This window comes from Anguilla rostrata, chromosome 1, assembly GCF_018555375.3.
Source record: "Anguilla rostrata isolate EN2019 chromosome 1, ASM1855537v3, whole genome shotgun sequence".
NCBI lineage: Eukaryota > Metazoa > Chordata > Actinopteri > Anguilliformes > Anguillidae > Anguilla > Anguilla rostrata.
The window spans coordinates 25,510,218-25,530,279 of record NC_057933.1 but is presented as its reverse complement, the minus strand read 5'-3'; the positions used below and the strand labels follow the sequence as shown (position 1 = coordinate 25,530,279).

At 40.9% G+C, this 20,062-nt stretch overlaps 2 protein-coding genes across 9 annotated transcripts in view; both read right to left on the bottom strand.

The window, feature by feature from the left end:
• Nucleotides 1-12,599, bottom strand: part of scaf8 (SR-related CTD-associated factor 8) — a 37,713-nt gene extending 25,114 nt beyond the window's left edge. For 2 of the 5 annotated variants that reach the window (XM_064331697.1, XM_064331717.1), the window contains exons 1-2: nucleotides 12,412-12,599; nucleotides 6,111-6,194 (exon numbers count right to left, since the gene is read on the bottom strand). In XM_064331697.1, the coding sequence (XP_064187767.1) occupies nucleotides 6,111-6,194; nucleotides 12,412-12,441 (114 nt within the window). In that variant the 5' untranslated portion in view covers nucleotides 12,442-12,599. Of the gene's footprint in view, nucleotides 1-431; nucleotides 507-6,110; nucleotides 6,195-7,415; nucleotides 7,688-12,411 lie in introns of those variants that run through there. The other 3 variants (XM_064331708.1, XM_064331725.1, XM_064331733.1) reach the window with 3 other exon arrangements.
• Nucleotides 12,600-13,760: 1,161 nt separating this feature from the next.
• The window catches only part of LOC135253004 (connector enhancer of kinase suppressor of ras 3-like), a 60,341-nt gene continuing 54,039 nt past the window's right edge, over nucleotides 13,761-20,062 (bottom strand). For all 4 annotated transcript variants that reach the window (XM_064331745.1, XM_064331755.1, XM_064331763.1 and 1 more), the window contains exons 20-25: nucleotides 19,897-19,968; nucleotides 19,744-19,802; nucleotides 18,919-19,022; nucleotides 18,315-18,648; nucleotides 16,236-16,417; nucleotides 13,761-14,779 (exon numbers count right to left, since the gene is read on the bottom strand). In XM_064331745.1, the coding sequence (XP_064187815.1) occupies nucleotides 14,573-14,779; nucleotides 16,236-16,417; nucleotides 18,315-18,648; nucleotides 18,919-19,022; nucleotides 19,744-19,802; nucleotides 19,897-19,968 (958 nt within the window). In that variant the 3' untranslated portion in view covers nucleotides 13,761-14,572. The remainder of the gene's footprint in view (nucleotides 14,780-16,235; nucleotides 16,418-18,314; nucleotides 18,649-18,918; nucleotides 19,023-19,743; nucleotides 19,803-19,896; nucleotides 19,969-20,062) is intronic.

Here is a 20,062-nt window from a genome sequence, read left to right as displayed (position 1 = left end):
GCAGGTTTTATTTAAGAAATTTACAGGAAAGGGTCAAATTACTGACAGCAAATCCAGTTCAGTTCTAGTGTCAGTCTAAATTAAACTCAAATAGGTCCACAAACAGCCAGCTCCTGCAGATGAAATTTTCATACTAAAAATAAAATAAAATAAAATGATGCAGGGAAAAAAATGATGCACAATGAAAACGATCCATACAAGCCAGAACAGATCACAGCACTTCCAGGCTGTGTAGCACAAGCGGCCATTAACAGGTTAAAAACAGGACAGGCTCAGACGACATCTACTCCGGGACAGCACAGCCGATGGGGAGACCACTCCCCCCTCACCGCCCCTTTCCCCGCCCCTTCCCCTATCCCCTTTTTCTCTTCAGGTGAGACTCTTTCTTCCTTCCTTTTTTTTTTGTGCTTTTGAAACAGCCCGTCTCCTACCTAAGCTGGTTAGGGTTCCCTCTATCTCTCTGTTACTCTCTCACGCTCTTCACTTTGGAGGTTCGGGGAGAGCCGCTGAGGGAAGGGAGAGAGGGGTTATTCAACACAGGCAAACAGCACACTCAGGCACAGACAACACAGCAGTGCTTCTACACCAATACTCATCCCCCCCCGTTTCCCTTTCTCCTCCCAAATAGGGATGCCCAAAGCCAGACTGGTCATGGACAAATTCCTATGCATGCAAACTATTAAAGAAAATGACTAATGTAGTGGTCCCGCATGAAACCTGCCAGCTCAAGGATGGTGAACACCTTTAAGGGTCTCATTCCGGCAAAGGACCCCATAAAACCTTAAAAGTAGGCTAAATACCAACGGCTCCAACTATCAATAAAGAAATATAAAAATGGCCTGCATATGAATGCGTCTACTGTCATGTTAGTCACAATAAAGAACAATCCAAACCCAAGCCATTTTTTAAATTTAACATAACAGTGTCCCTGAGGTGAGCTGGTAAAGCGGTCTCTGTACCCAGTAAATACTGTTTGGTTTCCTGAGTGTCTGAGCATATGCACACGCATGTGCCTTATGTGAATTTGCGTACAAGTGGGGGAGTATGTTTGTGTATGCACACAACTGTGTTCATATTTATCCTTATGAGGGTAATACCCTGAGTTACAGTTTATTTTAACTGGCAGCAGTGAAAACACATAATTAGTATTCCAAGACTGCATCCAGAACTACTTAAATGAGGAAATCAAGGGTATTTTCTTGGAACCACTGAATCACAGTAAATGTAATCATGCTACTTATTATGTAATGGTAATGAAACTATGTGCTCTGAAAGCAAAAACTCTAATTTATTGTGCAACATACAGTAAGTATTTTCAAGTACAGCAGTTTTGCCAACAGCGGATTCCGTGTATTCTCGCTTTTCACTTTGGACACCCTGTTACCAACCGCGACATCAGGTTTTATGTATCTACGGTTCAGACAAGGATGACAAAACAGTAGTTCAATATTAAATCAAGTTTACATATCTGTGACCTGCAAAATGGCCACCATGACCGAGAACATGAGTTTAGCGTAATTGCTACAAATCTCAGCAAGTCTGCTGCTGCTGCCACAGCTGTTATGGGATCCTGAACTGCAGCAGTCTGTGGCAACTACAGACATGCAATAGGGTATTGTATTTAGTCCTAGTTTAATGAAGGAGCACGTAACATAGTTAGGCTTTGATTAGTCTTAAACATGAACATACTGTGGAACCAAGCCCCCCCACCACCCAAGTATTTTGTTTTTGCCACTTGCAGTTTTGCCAGAATGTTTTGGAGGAACTGAACACCTGCAGTTGGCGAGGAGACTGGGGTATTCTATTATTCTGTAGGCCATATCAAAATAAAAACATTTTTTTCCTTCCATCATTCATAAGTGGTCACGATTTCACTGACTAACTTAATTCCACGATATGTTCTGAGAGCGAGGAAAGAGCACAGAGACTTTGGGAAAGCAGAGGTATGCAGACCCACCCCCCTCCCCCCCCAACACTCATCAGTAATTTAAATGAACAGTCCAGACCAGACAAGCAGCGATTTCTTCCTTCTAACATTTAAAACCGCAATCCGGCTACTAAAACTGCAGTGAAAGGGTGGGGGTGACCCTGAAGGCCAAACTGGCTTAGTGAAAAACGGGTCCGCAAATGGTCCTTTGAACCTGTCAGCATGACGCATAACCATCCGGTGTGCCGCGGCTACAGCTGAGTATAGCCTTTCAATGAGGGCAGTTACCAATCTCAGCAGGCGCTTATAGTCATGCTAACGTTGCGCACATCTCGCGGCCAGGCTAGCAAGCAGTCACCACAGGGCGACGGGAATCGGACCGAGGACCAGTGAGACCAGAACCTGCTGAGCAGAGACCGGCCTGCTGGGCCACGAGGCCGCTAAAGCTCCAGACAACAGCATGAGCGCCAAGTGGCAGTTCAGAGATCGCGTGCGGTCAGGTCCTTTTGAACCACTGCCTTCGAAACCATACAAAAGGAGCCAGAGTGACCTATGAGTGCCGACACAGAGACGCAGACGAGACGCTGGTCAAGGGCACCTACAGACAGGGACAAAAGACAGGGAAGATTTCTTAATGGTGAGCCCCAGGGGACTGCTGCTGACACAACACCCTGCCTAACTGGTACTTCCAAACCACTGGTACATCCACACCACACCATCTACAACACTGAGGTCAGAATTCAGATGCTTCCGCTGAAGTAGGCTATTTAGCGCCAGCCTCGACTGAACGCCTTGGACACGAGCGAACCCGAAAAACGCAGTATTGCTTAAACAATTATTTCCAGCATTGCTCTGTCTCCTGTATCAGTATATGAATAATTGCATCCCTGCGGTGTTCTTCAATTTAGTAAGTGCTGTCATGACGGTGGAACCTCCGCAAAACTCTGCAAAAAATTCAAAGGCGGAAAAATTATCTATGTGGGAGTACAGTGAGCTACCAAGCAGTCAAATCTCATGGGCCAAACCCAGCGTTGGATCTATACTACAGCTAGTTAACAATACTTATTGAATGCAGTAACAGTCGTTGTTACGTGGAATATGTACAGCCTAGCTGCTGATTGGCTGTGTCATCAGAAGATAACAGGGGTGACATTTCCCCCCCCGAAAGCTTTTCACACAGCCTCAGATGTTCACTACCGCATGAGGTATAATTAGAGAGAAAAGGACTTAAAATAACACCATGGTGGCGATGGCCATTACTGCTTTTGATAAACACTGTTACTATACATCACCTAGCCCTAAATTCTACACTGTATACCGTTACGCCAGTATGTCCTGTGCGTATAACCTGCTCCCTTAGTAAAGAACCTCTCCCCATTTTGGAATACTGTACTACAGGAAATTCAAAAATCACACATTGATGCAAATAGTGGTCGTTATTCCAAAGATACAATATCAGTTTTTTTTTCTCCAGACAATCGGGAGGTATACAATACTTCATGATATTTTATGTTAACAGGATTAATAAAGTAATTATGATAGCGTAATTAATAAACAAAGGTTTTTGCTAGACTCATTTGAAAAATTCTAATTTGTTTTAATAATTTTAATAAGTTTCTCCAAATATATTGATAAGTCCTTAGCTTGAACAGGAAGTCTGTGATTTCAAATGCCTGCAATGTCAAAGGCTTTTTGTGTACTGACCATTGATACTGTGAAAGAATGGTTACTGCGGAATTTCCCAGGTTGGTTATCATGCTGTCAAAGCCATATTGTGACATGCCTAGGAGAAGGCGACCATAGGCGATGAAAAATGCAACGGGGGAAAATAAATACCATGAAGTTTTACCGCAGCTCTATTTCAATATAGTTGCGAAACCCACCACTTTGAAATGTCACTACAGCTAACCGAGTCTTTTCAAGCAACACTGGTTAGCATATCAGCTGTTAGCAATCGTACAGAGTAGATTTTGAATGAGGATCTCTGAGATTTGCATGGTATTATGGCTGTAACTGTATCAGTGATTACATGAATTCAGTTTGCCCACCCCTAGTTGATAAAATAAATTGGACAACTATAACACATAGTACACGTGAACTATCAGATTCCTTTTGTCAACACTATATACACAAACTGACATTATAAACTTAGTTCGTATGTTCTACTTTCTACTTCACAAGGCTCTCACTAATTTTCTGAAAACTGAATGTAAAAACACACAGAAAATTTTACTGCACTGCACTTTTTAAAAGGAGTGATAGGAGCGTCGTTCAGACTAAAGGAGAAGTCAACATGAATGTTGAAATAATGAGCTGTATTTCCATCAGCAATGTGTTAACACTCTAACAACATAGCTAGCAAGCCGAGTAAAGTTTTCATTTGGATTCTAGCTAAACTACCTATATTTCCCAGATTGCTAGGATATGCCAATTATCTAGGATGTCAATAAAGCTCTAGCAAATATCACATTTTAAAAACTGATTACAGTGAGGTATCCTTCTTATGTGGCTTCCCTGTCTTCATGATAATTACTAGGCTATAAGTTTGTATATTAATTGATACATGCTGACAAAAATAAAAAATCAGGGAACCAATTGAAGGTAATCATACAAAAATTACCAGCAATCTCAGCCAATCAGATTGTAGATGGTTTTTTCTTCTTCTGTTTTGTTTTGCAAACCACATTCATTCATGGCAGAAACAGCGAGACAATTTCCTGGCAGTCACAAAGGCTTTGGAGTATCAAAGTAATAGTAGTTCCTCATTCCATTTTGTGCACCCCTGATATTATGTAGCACTCTGTAAATGGGAAACTTTTATCATAAGATTAGTTCTTGATTACAGGCTAAACACTATCCCTGCATCTCAAATTATTTTATTTTCTAATATTTTAAGAAATGATTTCAAACAAATGGCACATGACAAACACAATATCCGGAGTCATTGTTTTTCATTTTGGAAATAGCCATAGGTGCTGCCTAAATGTTGTTTCACCTTATTCTAACCATTCTGAGTAACCGGATCGGTTCCCAGCAAAGTTAAAAGTATGGGAGTGGACAGATGCCAAGGTGAATGAACACAAACAAGCAATTTTTTTTTTTTTGTTTACTCTATGAAGGATGCCTGGTAATATAACCTGTGCTCAGAGAACAAGATTACAGAGATGTACACGGCCATATGGGGGAATAGGGAAGATTCCACAAGGGCAGGCAACCCTGATCCAGCAGAGCCAGAGGTGTTCCTGGATTTAGCTCCATCCAAACATAAAACTAAATTATTTGAATTCCATATTTGCCTTAATGAATGCAGGGGCTGGAGGTACTCAACATTTCATCAAGCAGGCCCTGAATACTCAGGTTCAGTCTTACATGATCAAACGCTTGCAATCAAGCTTGAAGGAAACAGAAAACTAGCACCACTGGCACTCCTGGACCAGAGTTGTCTACTCCTCATAGACTCATCTGATATTTGGCTCTGTATTCTTAAAGGGATAGTTCACTTTCGCTTTTATGGTTTCAGTTTTAGAGCATGTTTTCACTTGGCCCAGACAGTTTCTGTGTGCCATGAAGGGTACTTTAGATGTTTACAGATGTTTCTGACAGCCTGCTGGTATTGTAATGGCTGGTATGGAGTTTCTTTATTTAGACCAAAAAACCCTTTGGTGCCCCTACAACCCGCAAAGAGAAGCAGGTGAGGGTAGGTCATCAGAAACTTCTGCAAGTACATAAAATATCCTTCATAACACAAGCAGGGCAAGACAAACACACTAAAACTGAATATCACAAAGACCAAGAAAAAACTATTTTGAGCACACTGAATGTTCCGTCTCAATGCGAGAAGGCCAACAGTTTTTCGTTTGACGCATTACGTGGAAATTCATGAAACAACATGACCAAGGACAATACTGCAGCAATGGCGAGTTCTGTCCATTGGCACGCTTTTCCCATGAATATTCAAAAACAAACAAACTGTTGGTGACCCGAGCCTCCTGCTGTACGGAAGCAGGAAGGACAGAGGGGACACAGCAGCTGACCATCTGGTTACTACAGAGAAACTGTGGAGGCTCCTCAAAGCCCCAACCCAAAAGATGAAGGAAAGCTGAACACCTTGCCAGGTTCCAGACAAAATGTGCTTATGAAAATGTATTTATTTTGTTGTTGTTGTGTTGCTGCTAATACTTACCTTTATGGCTTTTATGGCAGACTTTGTTATCTGGGTCATCTTTGCTTTGGATATTGGGGGCTTGTATTCGTTCAAGGAGTAAAGCTGAAAAAAGACAAGAGAAAAAATATAGAGGTTTCAATCTGACAGTCATCACTGGCCATTGCCTCTTCAGTCACAGCAAAAATGGCTTTGATTCAGAACAGGTTTCAAAATCTGTACATGTGCAAAGAGAGACCAATAACAACAGACCGTAAACCAATGCTAAACAAAGAACAAGGTACAATTGTTTCTCCCACTAACTGTGCCTCCCAAGTCACTATTTTTCCAGACACATGCCAGAAGCACAGCTGCTGAAATGCTAACTCTCCACATAGCATTCCAATGACCGTTTCCCATCCGAAATGCTACACGGTGCTAGAGTAGAGTGTGAATCACAGGCATCGCTCACTGATGACTGGTAACGTGAAGGCCCCGGTGATGGGCGGCACTGTAGCATAATGGTTAGGGAACTGGCCTTCGGTTCCCTTCAGCAAGGTACCTAGCCTGAATTGCTTCAGTATATATTCAGCTGTAAATGGATACCATCTAAAAACTTGCGTAAGTCACTTTAAATGCTCAAATGAATAATGAATGCACCTGCTGTGCTGCTGGGAGGAATGTTAGAACCCAAGTAACCCTGACCCACCTAAATCCAGTTGTTGGAAGAGTGCCGTCAACAACGCATTGGCCCTATTAATGCAATAGCTTAAAATATTACATTACATAAAACATGGCTTAGAAGCCAACTTTCTTGTTTTTCCTGTAACTTAAGACCAACATAACTTAGTAATACCACAATGTGTAATAACAGGTTATGGTTTCCACCGCATATTTATTTCTAGTGTAGAAAGAGATAGTAATAGAAAGAGACAGAAAAATCTATAACCAAGTTCCACTGCTTGTACAATGAAGATTTCCAGGAATAGAAGAAGCTGATGGATTGCTCATTTGGTTAAAGCAACACGGAGCTTCGGAGGACAAGTAGTGATGTCTAAACTCTCCCAAACAGGCAATGGGATCACGCGTGGACATGGCTGCTGTTAAAAATAATTAACTGAACTTTCCAAATTAGGGGGGGGAATTGGACTTGCTTAGCCCCATGTTGAGCAGCAAAGAAATAAAGAGGAAGATTCAGAGGTCGAGCTACAATTTCATCGTTTTTATGGAAATTCAAATGGTGTGTATAATTACACAAACTCACTTCCCAAACAAAAAACCGGCAACAAAGAAAAAACCCATCATCGCTGCGGTTTGCCGTATCCTTGCTACGCCAGTGACACCGACCTCTTTCCCGCCATCTGACCTCGGCACGCGTCTCAGCCCGCCCGAATGACATCTGGAGCTGGACAGAAAATCACCACCTGAACGTCAGCTCGGTAAAGATTGAGACGTTCTACATCCCTGCTATGTCTGCCCGCCGACGTGACATTTCTCTGGGCGACGCCATTTTGTCGGCTTCATCAACTTTTGGACGTCTGGAAATTCCTGGTCACGTCTGCTGTCTGTTCTGGCCCCTCGGTGGTGGAATGAGCTTCGCAGAGCGGTCAGAACAGCAGAGGCGTCAGCCATCTTACGATGCAAACTGAAGACCCACCACTTTAAGTGTTTCCCAGAGGTTGAGAATCTATCTGTGGCGGTCGAATCAAAGTGTGTGATTGGAGGGGGAAGGGGTTTGTGGCGAGGGTGGGAACTGTGTGCAACACATTCCTCACGCCTCATGCTATTGGTAGATCTGAACAAGCGACAGCGCTCAGATCTACCTTTGGGGGAGAGCTGGCTTGTTTTGAAAACACAGCAAGCGGCATTTTACTTAGTGTAGCTTTAATCTTAACCCAAATAGCCGAACAATAAAAACAGCTAAAACAAAGGCACACCCAGACTAAAACAAGCCCAAAAAACCACAACCCACGTGCAAGCCTTTAAATTTAACAGTGAATTAAGTAAAAAAAAAAAAAAAAAAAGGCCAAAAGTCGCTAATAAGCAGACTTGGCAACACCTGAAGGAGTTAGGACAGGCAGTTGGCACAGTGAAATGGCAGATGGCTGTATGTCACTTCGACATTTGAAAGGAAAAATAATGAATACAAAGTATTGTGTGTTGCTTCCAGAGATAAACAACTAATGCAGACTTGCGGTGTTCTGAACAAAACATGAATTCCGCTTGAATGCAGAAGTTCACGTCCCCAAGTTCAATGGTAGTTTTTCTCCTGATGAATGAGGATCATGACTGTGGTTGCTTAGTGGCTCTCCAAGACACTAAATTGATATGAACTGGACCAATAATTATTGAAAAAAGGACAAAACTCCACTACTTCGCCGTGTTTGGAATACTACATTACTTCAGGGTGTTAAATACCGCAAATGCCGTGTTTGGAATACCATGAGTACAAGTTAAATACAAAAAAAAAAAATTTTTGGGGTGAGGGCAAATCTATTTGGCGAGCAACACAAATAAATTCAACATATGGGAAACGCTGCATCTTTACAATTAACCTCAGCTCCCCCACCCCACCCCACCCCACCCACATCTAGCAAACAGCCCTAACAAGTGATTAGGTGCAGAGGTAGGTAAGCCAGCTTCAAAGAGTAAAAAGACTGACCATGTATTTTCTCCACCACCATGTGCTAAACCAGCTGATTCTAATTAGCATAACTCTTCAGCATGATGGAACTAATTATTGTAATCAGTTGGTTTAGTGCATGTTGGTGGAGCAAATACATGGTCAGTCTTTTTACTCTTTGAAGCTGGGTTACCCAACTCTGATTAGGTGTAACTTCACACACTCTCGTTTGTTTCAGAGCTGGCTGGTTCCTTTGCTGTTGTCCATTTGATGCAGTTTAATGAATTCTGGTAGTTTCCTCCTTGCTTGTACAATGCACAGCTGTAAATGTAATTTTCAATAGAGTAGTTTAAATTTGTCAATGGAGTCTGCAACTCTTGCACCTGCTGTCTCTTGGGGTTATACGTTCACCCCCTTGGGATTTACTGTACTTTGATCCCTTATTTGCACTTGTGTTTGCATTGATAAGAGCACCTGCTAAGTTACAGCAAAGTAACTCTGTAAGCGTGTGTGCATTTTTCACAGTTTTAAACTTTTTCTATGTCAGTGGTGTCAAACTCGTGCCATGGAGGGCCGTGTGTATGCAGGTTTTCATTCCAGCCTCAGATCTTGATTATATAATTAGTTAAATTATTTGCTGAATTAGGGATGCAGGTTTGTGCACAATGGGACCGATGTATGGTGACCCGCATTGTCTAAATAAAAATGTTCTTATATTCTGTGCTTCAATGCAGTTAAACGCATATGGCTGAATGTGTAATGGACTCAATTAAGGACTTAATTGGTTGGAATGAAAACCTGCATACACACGGCCCTCCATGGCACGAGTTTGACACCACTGTTCTATGTGATCGTGCGTTCCAAATGCTTTAGACCAGTGATTCTCAAACTTGGTCCTGGGGGACCACTGTCTGTGCTGGTTTTCATTCCAACCTCAACTGCATAATCCCAGAATTTTTACAAGTTGCTAATTTGTCTTAATAAGGTGCTTTTCATGTTTTAGAGCTGGGGTCCCCAGTCTTATCCAGAAAGGGCCAGTGTGGGTGCACACACCTGATTCTACTAATCAAGGTGCTGAGCAAAGTGCTTAATTATAGAATCAGGTGTGCTGATTAGTAGAATCAGGTGCTGATTAGTAGAATCAGGTGTGTGCACCCACACTGGCCCTTTCTGGATAAGACTGAGGACCTCAGTCGAGGTTGGATTGAAAACCAGCATACACAGCGGTCCCCCAGGACCAAGTTTGAGAACCACTGTTTTAGATCAGTGTGTAGAATGTGTACAAATGTAGTCAAATTAACATTCTGGACAAGTAAACATGTCTTTCTTCCCATTATTTTGTTAAAACTATGACTGTGCAAAAGTATTTCATTTCAATTTTGTGGGGATCAAAAACATAAAGGAACCCAAGTCTATTTGTGCTTTCGATTTCATCTCAGTTTCGTGTTTACCACAATTCCTCCGAGACTGAAATTGAATGTCACCGCTTCAGACGCATTTTCTGCAAATGTCTTAAAAATTAAAGTACCACACAGACGTTGGTGCGCAGGCTCAAAGGGGAATAGAATTCAGCTGTTTGGCTGCTTTCTGACATCTGTTCATCTGTTTTTAGAAACACTAACAGGTCAGAGCCAAAATGATTCCCATTTTAGAAATGTATGATGCCATCAAAAACATCAGCTAAAAGACACTTAAATTAAGACCGAGACCAACCTTAAGAGCAGTACCACTAACAGGCTGTAACACTTCTGTAACTACATTGCCCATAATGTCATTGTGCAATGTGTGTAAATGTATGGTAGTATGTAGCAGAGGAACTCATAACACAATGCAAACAATGAGGTTGAATCCAGAGGTCTGGATGCGTGCAGAAAACTCAGTGTGTGAGCCATTAAATAAAATATACCATATTTTCAGTTTTATGAGGTATGGAATACATTCTGTGCCTCAGTAATGGAAAGGGGGAATTGTGTTAAAACGCAGAAGAGAGATCATATTCAAACCTCCATAGCTGAACCTGTCAGATTGTAGGGAGACTTCAGTTGCAAAGACACACAAAGGGTCAAGCCCGTACAAAACATGGTTAGCCATGCCCAACAGTTTGTCAACTCAAAAAAAAGAAAAAATATATATATACATTTATATTCAAAGTTCCTACCACCCCAAAACTTTTTCCACACTGGCATATGGCATATGTCTGTACCTCTGCCTGGTATGCATATAATTATAAAATATAACTCATTTTTTCCTTCTCAGTGTCAAAGCACCATTCGTAAGAACTTAGTATACTTTATTATTTGCCTTGATAAAATAAGGACATGTATCCAGTGACATGGAATCCATTAATTAACTGCGGACGGCCGAGTCATGGTAAATGGGGGGAGAAAAACCTATAGATTAAGCCCATGTTATAGTTCACACGTGACTAGTGAATGAACATGCGAATCTAGCTACGAAAAGAAAATTCAGGATTACCTGCGGCCGCCAAGTCCATCATATTGGCCAGCTGCACAGCTAACCTATGCTCACGACATTTTCCAGCTTAAATTTTTGAATGTGAAAAATCTACGTCAATAATCAGTATTTTCCGACCCATCTGGCTAAATAAGTACATAAGTAGTAGTTTGCTACTTGGCTACAATAACTTAGGGCGATTACATCTGATCACTTTGCACTAATGTAAAACAATATTGCATTACGTAATCTTCAAAAATATCGGCCATTCCTGAGCGAAAAGAGGCTCGTATCTGCACAATTATCGACGTTAGTTTTTAGTTAGATTTTCGGTCTGGTCATTTTTAATGAAGCTTCTCAGATGCATAACGCACATCACTACTCAGACTTTTGCATAGATTCGCATGCCCCCTCATTGTTACTGTAACTATGGCTAGCCAACAACTCCACCATGAAAACAAATAATATTAGCTAGCTAGCCAACTAGCTAACGTAACGTGAACTGACCAAGCAACTAGCGAACGTTGCGTGGGCCCATTCAACAATTAGCTAACCTAATGTCACTAAATATCAAACACGTAAATAAAGGTATGTGCAGTACGTTATTGATCTTGTTCTGGAACAAGATGCACGTACTTCAAGCTAAAACACGCCTAACGTTACTGAGAATCCGATACCAACTAGCAAATTGTAGTGCTAGCACCAGCAAAACATGAGCTTACGCTTGTCGGTGTTTTTGTACAGTATTCTTAGCGTTACCCTAGCCAGTTGAGTAGAATTCAGAATCAAGCTAAACAGACCATTCTTTACTATACGATTAGTGTAGCTAAATATGATAATGGTCAGTTGGTAAAATTATGCTGGCCACTGGAGTGATTTCCAGAGCTTTATTACCACATGAGGTTGCGCTAGTGTGTCGCCAACTAGCAAATACTGCTACAGCGAGTTAGTCATGATTTAAAACTTAGCCATCAAAGTGGGTTTAATGGTCAATAATGGGCCATCTAGTTTCATTCTCGCAATATAAACATACAATTTCGCCTATGGGCCAATTCTATACTTCCGATTTCACTCATAACTCAATTTTTCCGCACGCAGTTTCCAAAGCAGCAAGCTAGCTAACGTTACTATTGCTTTGCACAGTTAATTGAGGCCCAGTATCCACTACACTGCCCTTCCCTAGCTACACTAGCTCAGTCACACGAACATGAGTGGTTTAGAAAATCAACATATTATTTGGCCGAAACTGAATGCAAGTATACAAACCTCGCCATTAAATGCTTTAACGGCCTCCATGATGTCGTATTTCTTAGTGCAGAGTATACAAGAACGATGATGTTGACGTTTTCACAGCCCCGGTAAACTGAAAGCTCTCGCTTCTGTTTCAGTGTGATGGAGGAGACCACCAATATGGCGGGCAATCGCTATACGGCGAAACAAACATGAGGAGCTGAGCGACCCCCAGTGCTGGGGTGCCAGTACTGCAAAGTAAAGTAAAATAAAGTAAACAGCGACGACATTCGGTCAAATTTTGCAGTGACACAGTCAACTTTCTCAGCCTGTTCCTTGAAACTAATGGAGTGAAAGGTGGTTTTCAAAGTATAACTTCTGACTTGTTACGTCCCGAAAAGTGTTTTAATAACAAGGGTAACTGAAAATGGACATTACAACTACGCGACAAGAATTAAGAACTAAAGCCAAAGAGCAAGAATGGCAAACAGGCAAGACAGCGTTTATTACCCGGTTACAGCACAGGCACCAAAAGATGCATACAACACAGCTAGGTTACAGAGTTGTAGGCCAGGGCAGTGGTCAGGTCAGAGCAGCACTTATATTGTACTTTACTTATCATTGTCTTGATGTTGTAGCTTGTCATGCCTACTGGTTTGACTAAACATAGGTATAGGTCAAAGAGTAATGTTTACTGTGTGAACTGGAGTTATTAATGTGTTCATGGCTATGAATAACCCTTACAAAATGACTATTGTACCTTATCGGATCTGTGTTTTTTTTTTATTCCAGTGACCTTCGGTATGCACTTATTGTACGTCACTTTGGATAAAAGCGTCTGCTAAATAAATGTAACGTAATGGCGCAGGGCTCGAGGTGACTGTTAACCTTATCTGCAAAATAAAGTAACATTCCTCCCGAAAAACAAAAAGGGGAGTCTTCCGAAGACTTCTGCTCTGACCTTACTTAACAAAAATAAAAAGGAACAAGAAAAGAAAACAAACACTGCCTGTCCTCCTGAAACCTGCAAACAAACATAAGAAAAGGCGAAAACCCACAAGCCTCCAACAAGGAACAACGCGCAATTCCCAATTCAGAGGAGATGGGCCATTACAACATATTGGGCAAGGTTTCATCAGGTATATCACGTTTGCAAAACTATTCAATCACGGCAATAATCGACCTCCCAAGCTCCACCTAGAGGCATAAAAACTGAACATATCCTCCCAACAGAAATACATGACAATAAAAAGAGGGAACTCAGTTTGGTCTTTGACAAGGTTTGCTTCCCTGTTGGTTGCAATCACTACAGTGACAAAAAAGACAGCATTATGTCGCGTAATATTAATTGTTAACTAAGAAGTGAGGACACAAAGACACCAATATCAAACATTTACTGATATACATTTTATTGTACTGTCGTTACAAAACATCAGTTCTGTAGAGTATTTACTAATGCATTTTTTTCAACAAAAAAAACAGGAACTACACATGTTTTGGCGTCGTCTACAGCAACGCACGTTTATTTACAATATTAAAGTTGCATATTTTTAAACGGATTTACCAATGATAGAACGCTTGAAATCCCTCAAGGCAAAATATGCCATATTGCTGTTAAAGTTTAATTGTTTTCCACTTGTACCTTATTAGTTTTCCTTTCTCATAGTAGTGACATTTTGTAACACTTGACAGCACTGCAAGGGAACGCAGCACTGTCCATAACTGTCCATAGCCTATTACAACATTTCTCTTTACAGTGTTTTCAGTTGTGGTGGTTGTACTTTAATCAATACCTATTGATTAAATTAAGTTTACTTATGAAAAGAAGAAACTGCACATTGGTTGAAATTCTCTCAATTTTACAGTGATCATCAAAAACAAAGAGAACATAAACTGGGGAGACCACGTTCATTTGAAGGCACAACATGAACACAAAACACATGCAGGTGAAGTTCAAGAAAAAGTGCCCTAAATAGAACAGAGGAATGAAGACGTTTGTCTTCCAGCCTCCTTGGTTGGGTTTGAACCGAAGCCATTAAGCTTCAAACATATCCACGATTAAAGTCATGTAAGTCCTAGCAAGGCAGTCACACTCCATATTAAATAGTAAATTCTTTACAAACAGTGGTTTTAAAAAAAAGTTCATAATGGTGTTGGGTTTCTCTGGTGCTTTGCTTTGTGTCTTTAGTTAGGGCGCTCACACACTGGTCTCAGAGAAAAGGCCAGCTCTGGCCACCTCTGCGGGTTGCCCCTTATTCTCCTCCTCCCCCACAAGAAGTTGGTGTCTTTGGGAAACGTCCTGAAGCAGCTGCACATTGGCTTCCTTCCACTCCCTGTATTTTTGTGAGGTCAGACAGTGGTCACTCAGCAACTGTTCGATTGTCGACAGGTCGGCTTCTCTAGCCTGTTTCGGGGGAGGGGAAGGGAACATAGAAACATTAGTTGCACATGTACACTACTACTACTACTACTACTACTACTACTACTAATAATAATAATAATAATAATAATAATAATCAATTTTATTTTATAGTGCTGTTCTGTTCTTTATTTTATAGTGCTGTTTGAAGAGTGCTTCAAAATAAAGTTCTACAAGCAGATATAAAAACAAAGTAAACAAGAAAAAGGGCACAAATTTGGAAATATTAATCTGTTTTCTCTTCCGTGGTCTATGCTGCCATTACACTCAGCCTACATGACAGGACTCAAATGCCTTTTCTCACCGTCACCGCCTATGTTTAGATCACACATATGGCATTTCAAGGCACACAAATGCACACATTCAACAGATCAAATATACTACAGTAGAATGTCAGCGCTCTGAAGAGATAAATGCAAACCACTATGGCCCTGTTTCCATTGACTTTTTCCACATTACTGCCCAAAGATCAACTCTAGTACCCCCAAAAGAGACACAGCCAGTGATCTATGTTTAGGACTTGAGCAAGAATCCTTACATCAATATTTGCATATTTAATCTGACCCAAAACAGTGGAATCATGATACTTAATAACACAGTACTTAGAAAACAAGAATTGTAAAAGTGAATGTTACAGAAAACGATTTATGTTGCGGATTTCTTTCTTTCTTCTTTTTCTTTTTTTTTCAAATTGAGCACATACAATTCCAAATATATTTCCCTCTATGAAAGCACTGAGAAGACAACCTCTTTCTAGTTAAATATTATACCATTCATGTTGTACGTTATGTGACACAATCTGCCCTTTGTACCAGGATCCCTACTATTCTTGGGCCATATGTGGTGCAGCAAATAATCAGCAAACCCTTTTTTTATATATTTAAGTTGATGGCCAGAATGATGAAGGCCAAACTCCAAAATAGCCAAAGGTTCCCTATAGTATGTAACTAGACGGTAACCTCAGTATTCTTTCCATCCTTATCCAGGTTCCAGCTAGTAAATTTCCAGTGTACTTTTACAATTAATTATATTTATTCAGTGGACTGCCCAGGCACTGAACATCCATAGCCATCAACATTGCCTTTGCCACTCGTACTCATTCACTAGCTTTCAATGAGCAGAATATGGAGCTGACAGCCTGAGCAGCCAACAGAATCTGTGGTATAAATATGGCTCTGAATTCACATGTTTTATACTGCCACCTAGTGGCACCATTCAAAAGAATCGTTCTACCTGTCAAGGCTTTGTGGACCCCACACTGGGTAGGACTACCATTTGCTGTCAACTACTGACTTGTATGAATAAATAGCAATAGTTGGTTCTCCACAGTGCATTGTAATTGGTTGAAGCCAGCAAGCCATTGATAGGACACAGTAATATGGCCCTTCTTTGGAGTTTGTGAAGCCTCACTCTTCTGTCACTATCCAATCACAAATACTACCTTGAGAGTGCTGGTCAGTGTCCGAATGAGGTGCAGCTTTTCGTTGATGTTCTTATTTTTGCAGCGCTTGATAAAAGACTTCCTGAAGTCCCTCTTAGTGGAAGGCTTGCGTTGACCAATGGGTGATAAGCTGGCGGCTCTCAGGTCAATGTATAACTGTTCCATTTCATCAGAGGCAGCTTCTGATTAATTAAAAAAACACAAAAGAAAACATAAATAGTCCGTACAATTGACCAGCTTAAGAGCATTGTTTTTTTTTTTTTTTTTAAAGAGGACATGTCATATTCTTACATGGCTGTACAAACACCAGATTACACTAGAGAAACACATTTAAAATAAACTCATAACCTGAAGTACTAACCGACCCCTTGAGCACTGTATAAACCTCTTCTTTTACGTGTAAGTGACTCATAGCAATGATATGTACATGCTGTACCATCCTATGATGCACAATGAGAAACTCTTTAAGCCTAGCCAAGGGATATACACCATGGCACAGACCAAATAATTACTTTAAACTTAGATAAACGGAGTGGGTTGCTCCCACACCCCCCCCCCCCCCCCAAACCAAGTCAAAGGGACCAGCCTTGCTTTGAACTAGGACAGAGGGGATGGCTTTATTGCGCTGCTGAAATTATGCAATTTTCCTTCCGGTTGCTGCACACAGCAGAAGTGGGTTAAACAATCAGTTCCGGAGCCTCTTCTATTGACCATTTTCTACTGTTGTGCTTTGAATGACAGTTAGGGGCTGTGAATGTGTCAGGTGGTAATGAAATAGAGAAGTATCCACCCACACTCAAGACATAGACTCCCCTACATTCCCCATACATTAAAGTGGACTTAGTTTAAGAGCATTTCCAATTCAATCAAATCAGACATAAGTTTTTTTTTTTCTCAGATTCAATCAAACAAACTTTAAGGGGAATTAACACTAAAAAATCCAAGAAAGAGGATATGGTGTGGCCTTAAAATTGTGGTATTCAGACTGGAGGTGGGAACTTTCATTTAAAGAACAAGTGAGCTTGCCCTTTGCAAAATATCTGTTGGCCTGTCACCAGCTTTACATCCCTTACTGTTTCAATGCAATCAATAAAATACAGCATAATCAAAGTAAGAAGTTTAAAATAATTTAGTGAATTCAGGATCATCATCCCACTTCATTTATTGAAGAATAAAGAAATAAATTAAACACAGTGATAATTCCACATTTAACTGTAGGAGATCATTATAAGGTGTTGTCTTTAATATTTGGGGAATATGGTATGAAGAAAATTATTTTGTGTAATCATGAATAGGAAGGAACCAACTGTGTGGAGTAAAACCCAGAAGAGCTCAGCCCATGTCCCAGATTTGGGAGAGTTCCAAGTTACACATTTATCCAGCTAACTCAGTAATCCTGCTTTGTGAAACAGGGTCTAGAATAGCTAAATACCAAACGAGGAAAAACACAAAACAGCTGCACTGGCACTATCGAGTAGCTACCATACAATGTTCCCAGGAGCTTAGGGGCGCACTCAGTGCAAATGTCATTATAACACTGCCTAATTACTGTTATCATCTATATGGAATCATTCATGTTGCTAAAAATATATCTGACCACCTCACGTCTTTGCTGGACACTTTGCTTGTAGTGCTTGAGGGTGTGACCTCAATGGAGGTGTGGGTGGGGTTGAGGACTTAGGAGTGAGTGGGGTTTACAAACACAGAGTCTACAAGGGCCGCAAAATCCTACATAGCATACCTTTAAAAGTCCTAACTCACTGTGATCTTTAAAGATCCCATGACACTTATCATAAGAGTAAGGGTGATAACTCTGCTTTCCTGGCCAAATTGCCATAAATTGATTCTTATTTTGCCATCAAATCATCCACCCTACATCTGGTTGGCGACACATTCCTTCCCCACTTACTTTGACTCCCCAAGCCATCACTTCAAATTTATTTCTAGTTGACCTGCTTGGTCAACTAGAAACAAACAAACAACTAAATAAATGAATAAAATAAATAAATAAATAAAATCCATTTGGTGCCCATGGCCTGACATCCATTCCCCAAGCACTCAGCTTCTCAGCATGCTCACCCCCTTCTCTAGATTCTGTTACAGCCGACTCCCCCTGCTCCTCATTTTGCTCTATGCAGTTACCCTGTGAGAGGGAGGTGTCCTGGGGCTCTTGAGACTCCCCATTTGGCCTCTCATCTTCAGCAGGCAAGGCATCCAGTCGGTGGATCTGCGCAGAACAAACCAATGTCTCTCCAGCAGCAGGCGTGGACTTTGGGACTATGTCGGGAGAGGACTGCCTGGGATTGGTCAGTGAGGAAGCGGAGCTCTGTGATGTCATAGTACTGACAGGCGAGGAGGTGGAGTCAGTGGCGTCACTGGGAGGGCCAGAGGAGTAAGGCGGGGGAAGGCTGCCCTGTTTGAAATAAACATAAGGCCATGGGAAGTAGAAATGGAACAATGACACTTCCGGAAGCTTCCTGATTTCCACGTTTTAATAATGTCAACATATGCTGTTATTCTGTATAGCCTACCATGTTTTACTGAGTTTAGCTCAATTTAATAAATGAAAATTTCAGATTTTTCCCCACATTGACTCTCAGTGGAAAAAAGTAAGTTTTCCTGTTTTTTCTTTATTTATACACATACTATGAGACAATTTGAGCGGCACAAATAATTCACTGACCTGTGTTTCATTCCCTGAATCTGTGCTCATCTGCTCTGAATACGGGGGAGGAGGTGCATCCGAGGAGTCTTCTTCTTCCTGGTCACTCCCTTCACTGTAACACTCTGGGGCACGCAAACACATACACAAGCACATGCACACACGCACACGCACACACGCACGCGCACAGATACACACACACACATATGCTTTGTAAAACTGGAACATAGTACAGTGTAATACTTCACCGGAAGTGAGTAAGAGAATATGAAAATAAAAACGCAATAATCCGTTGTGCAATTATACTATTCATCACAGTGATAGTACTGCATATTCACGGATGATATTAAACCTTTGGCTAGGTCCAAATATCTCACGCAGAGGTGCATTAATTATGATGCCTAATAGTTTATCATTATTATAATGAAATCTTATTATAATGATAAACTATAATAATATCTTATTATTATAATACTATCTTAAAATGACTTGGTATTGGTATCTGCCCAGTGCTAAGATTATGGTCAATATGATGGGCCAATATAATGACACAACATATGTGCACCAGAGAGGCAATGCATAACATTTGTTGCATTCTTCCGCTTTCGTAACTGGATGTCTGTGCTCGGTGAATGTGGAAACTGGTTCCGATTTTGCAATTGTGTTATAATGTGAAACGGCACTATTGGTGTCACGCATGTCCAGTGTTAATTAAACTCTAACAGAGTACATATGAGTCCAACTGGTATCATGTATAACAAAATGTACTGTGTATACAAACTTAACAGTCATAGTAATTCAAATAATAACAGTATGATAAAAAGAAGAAGGCATCACATGACTTACCACCTGTGTTATCATTTGGGTCATACAGAATAGCAGCCAGCCCAAGCTTATTCAACCACCTGCAAAAGAAGCATATAAGAAGCACAGATGATACTGATAAGCAGTCACTGCTTTTCACACATTTAGTGCTCTTCCTCTTCCTCAATTTCTTACCTGTTCATCTCCTCAGTGCTCTCTGCTGCGAAGTAAAACATCATGACATCAGGGTGGCAAGCCTTCATGGCACTACAAGAGATCACAGAAAGGAAGTGAGATACTAGTGACAGGAAATGGGATGGAGATATCAGGGACAGGGTTGGTAGAATAGGGATACAACATA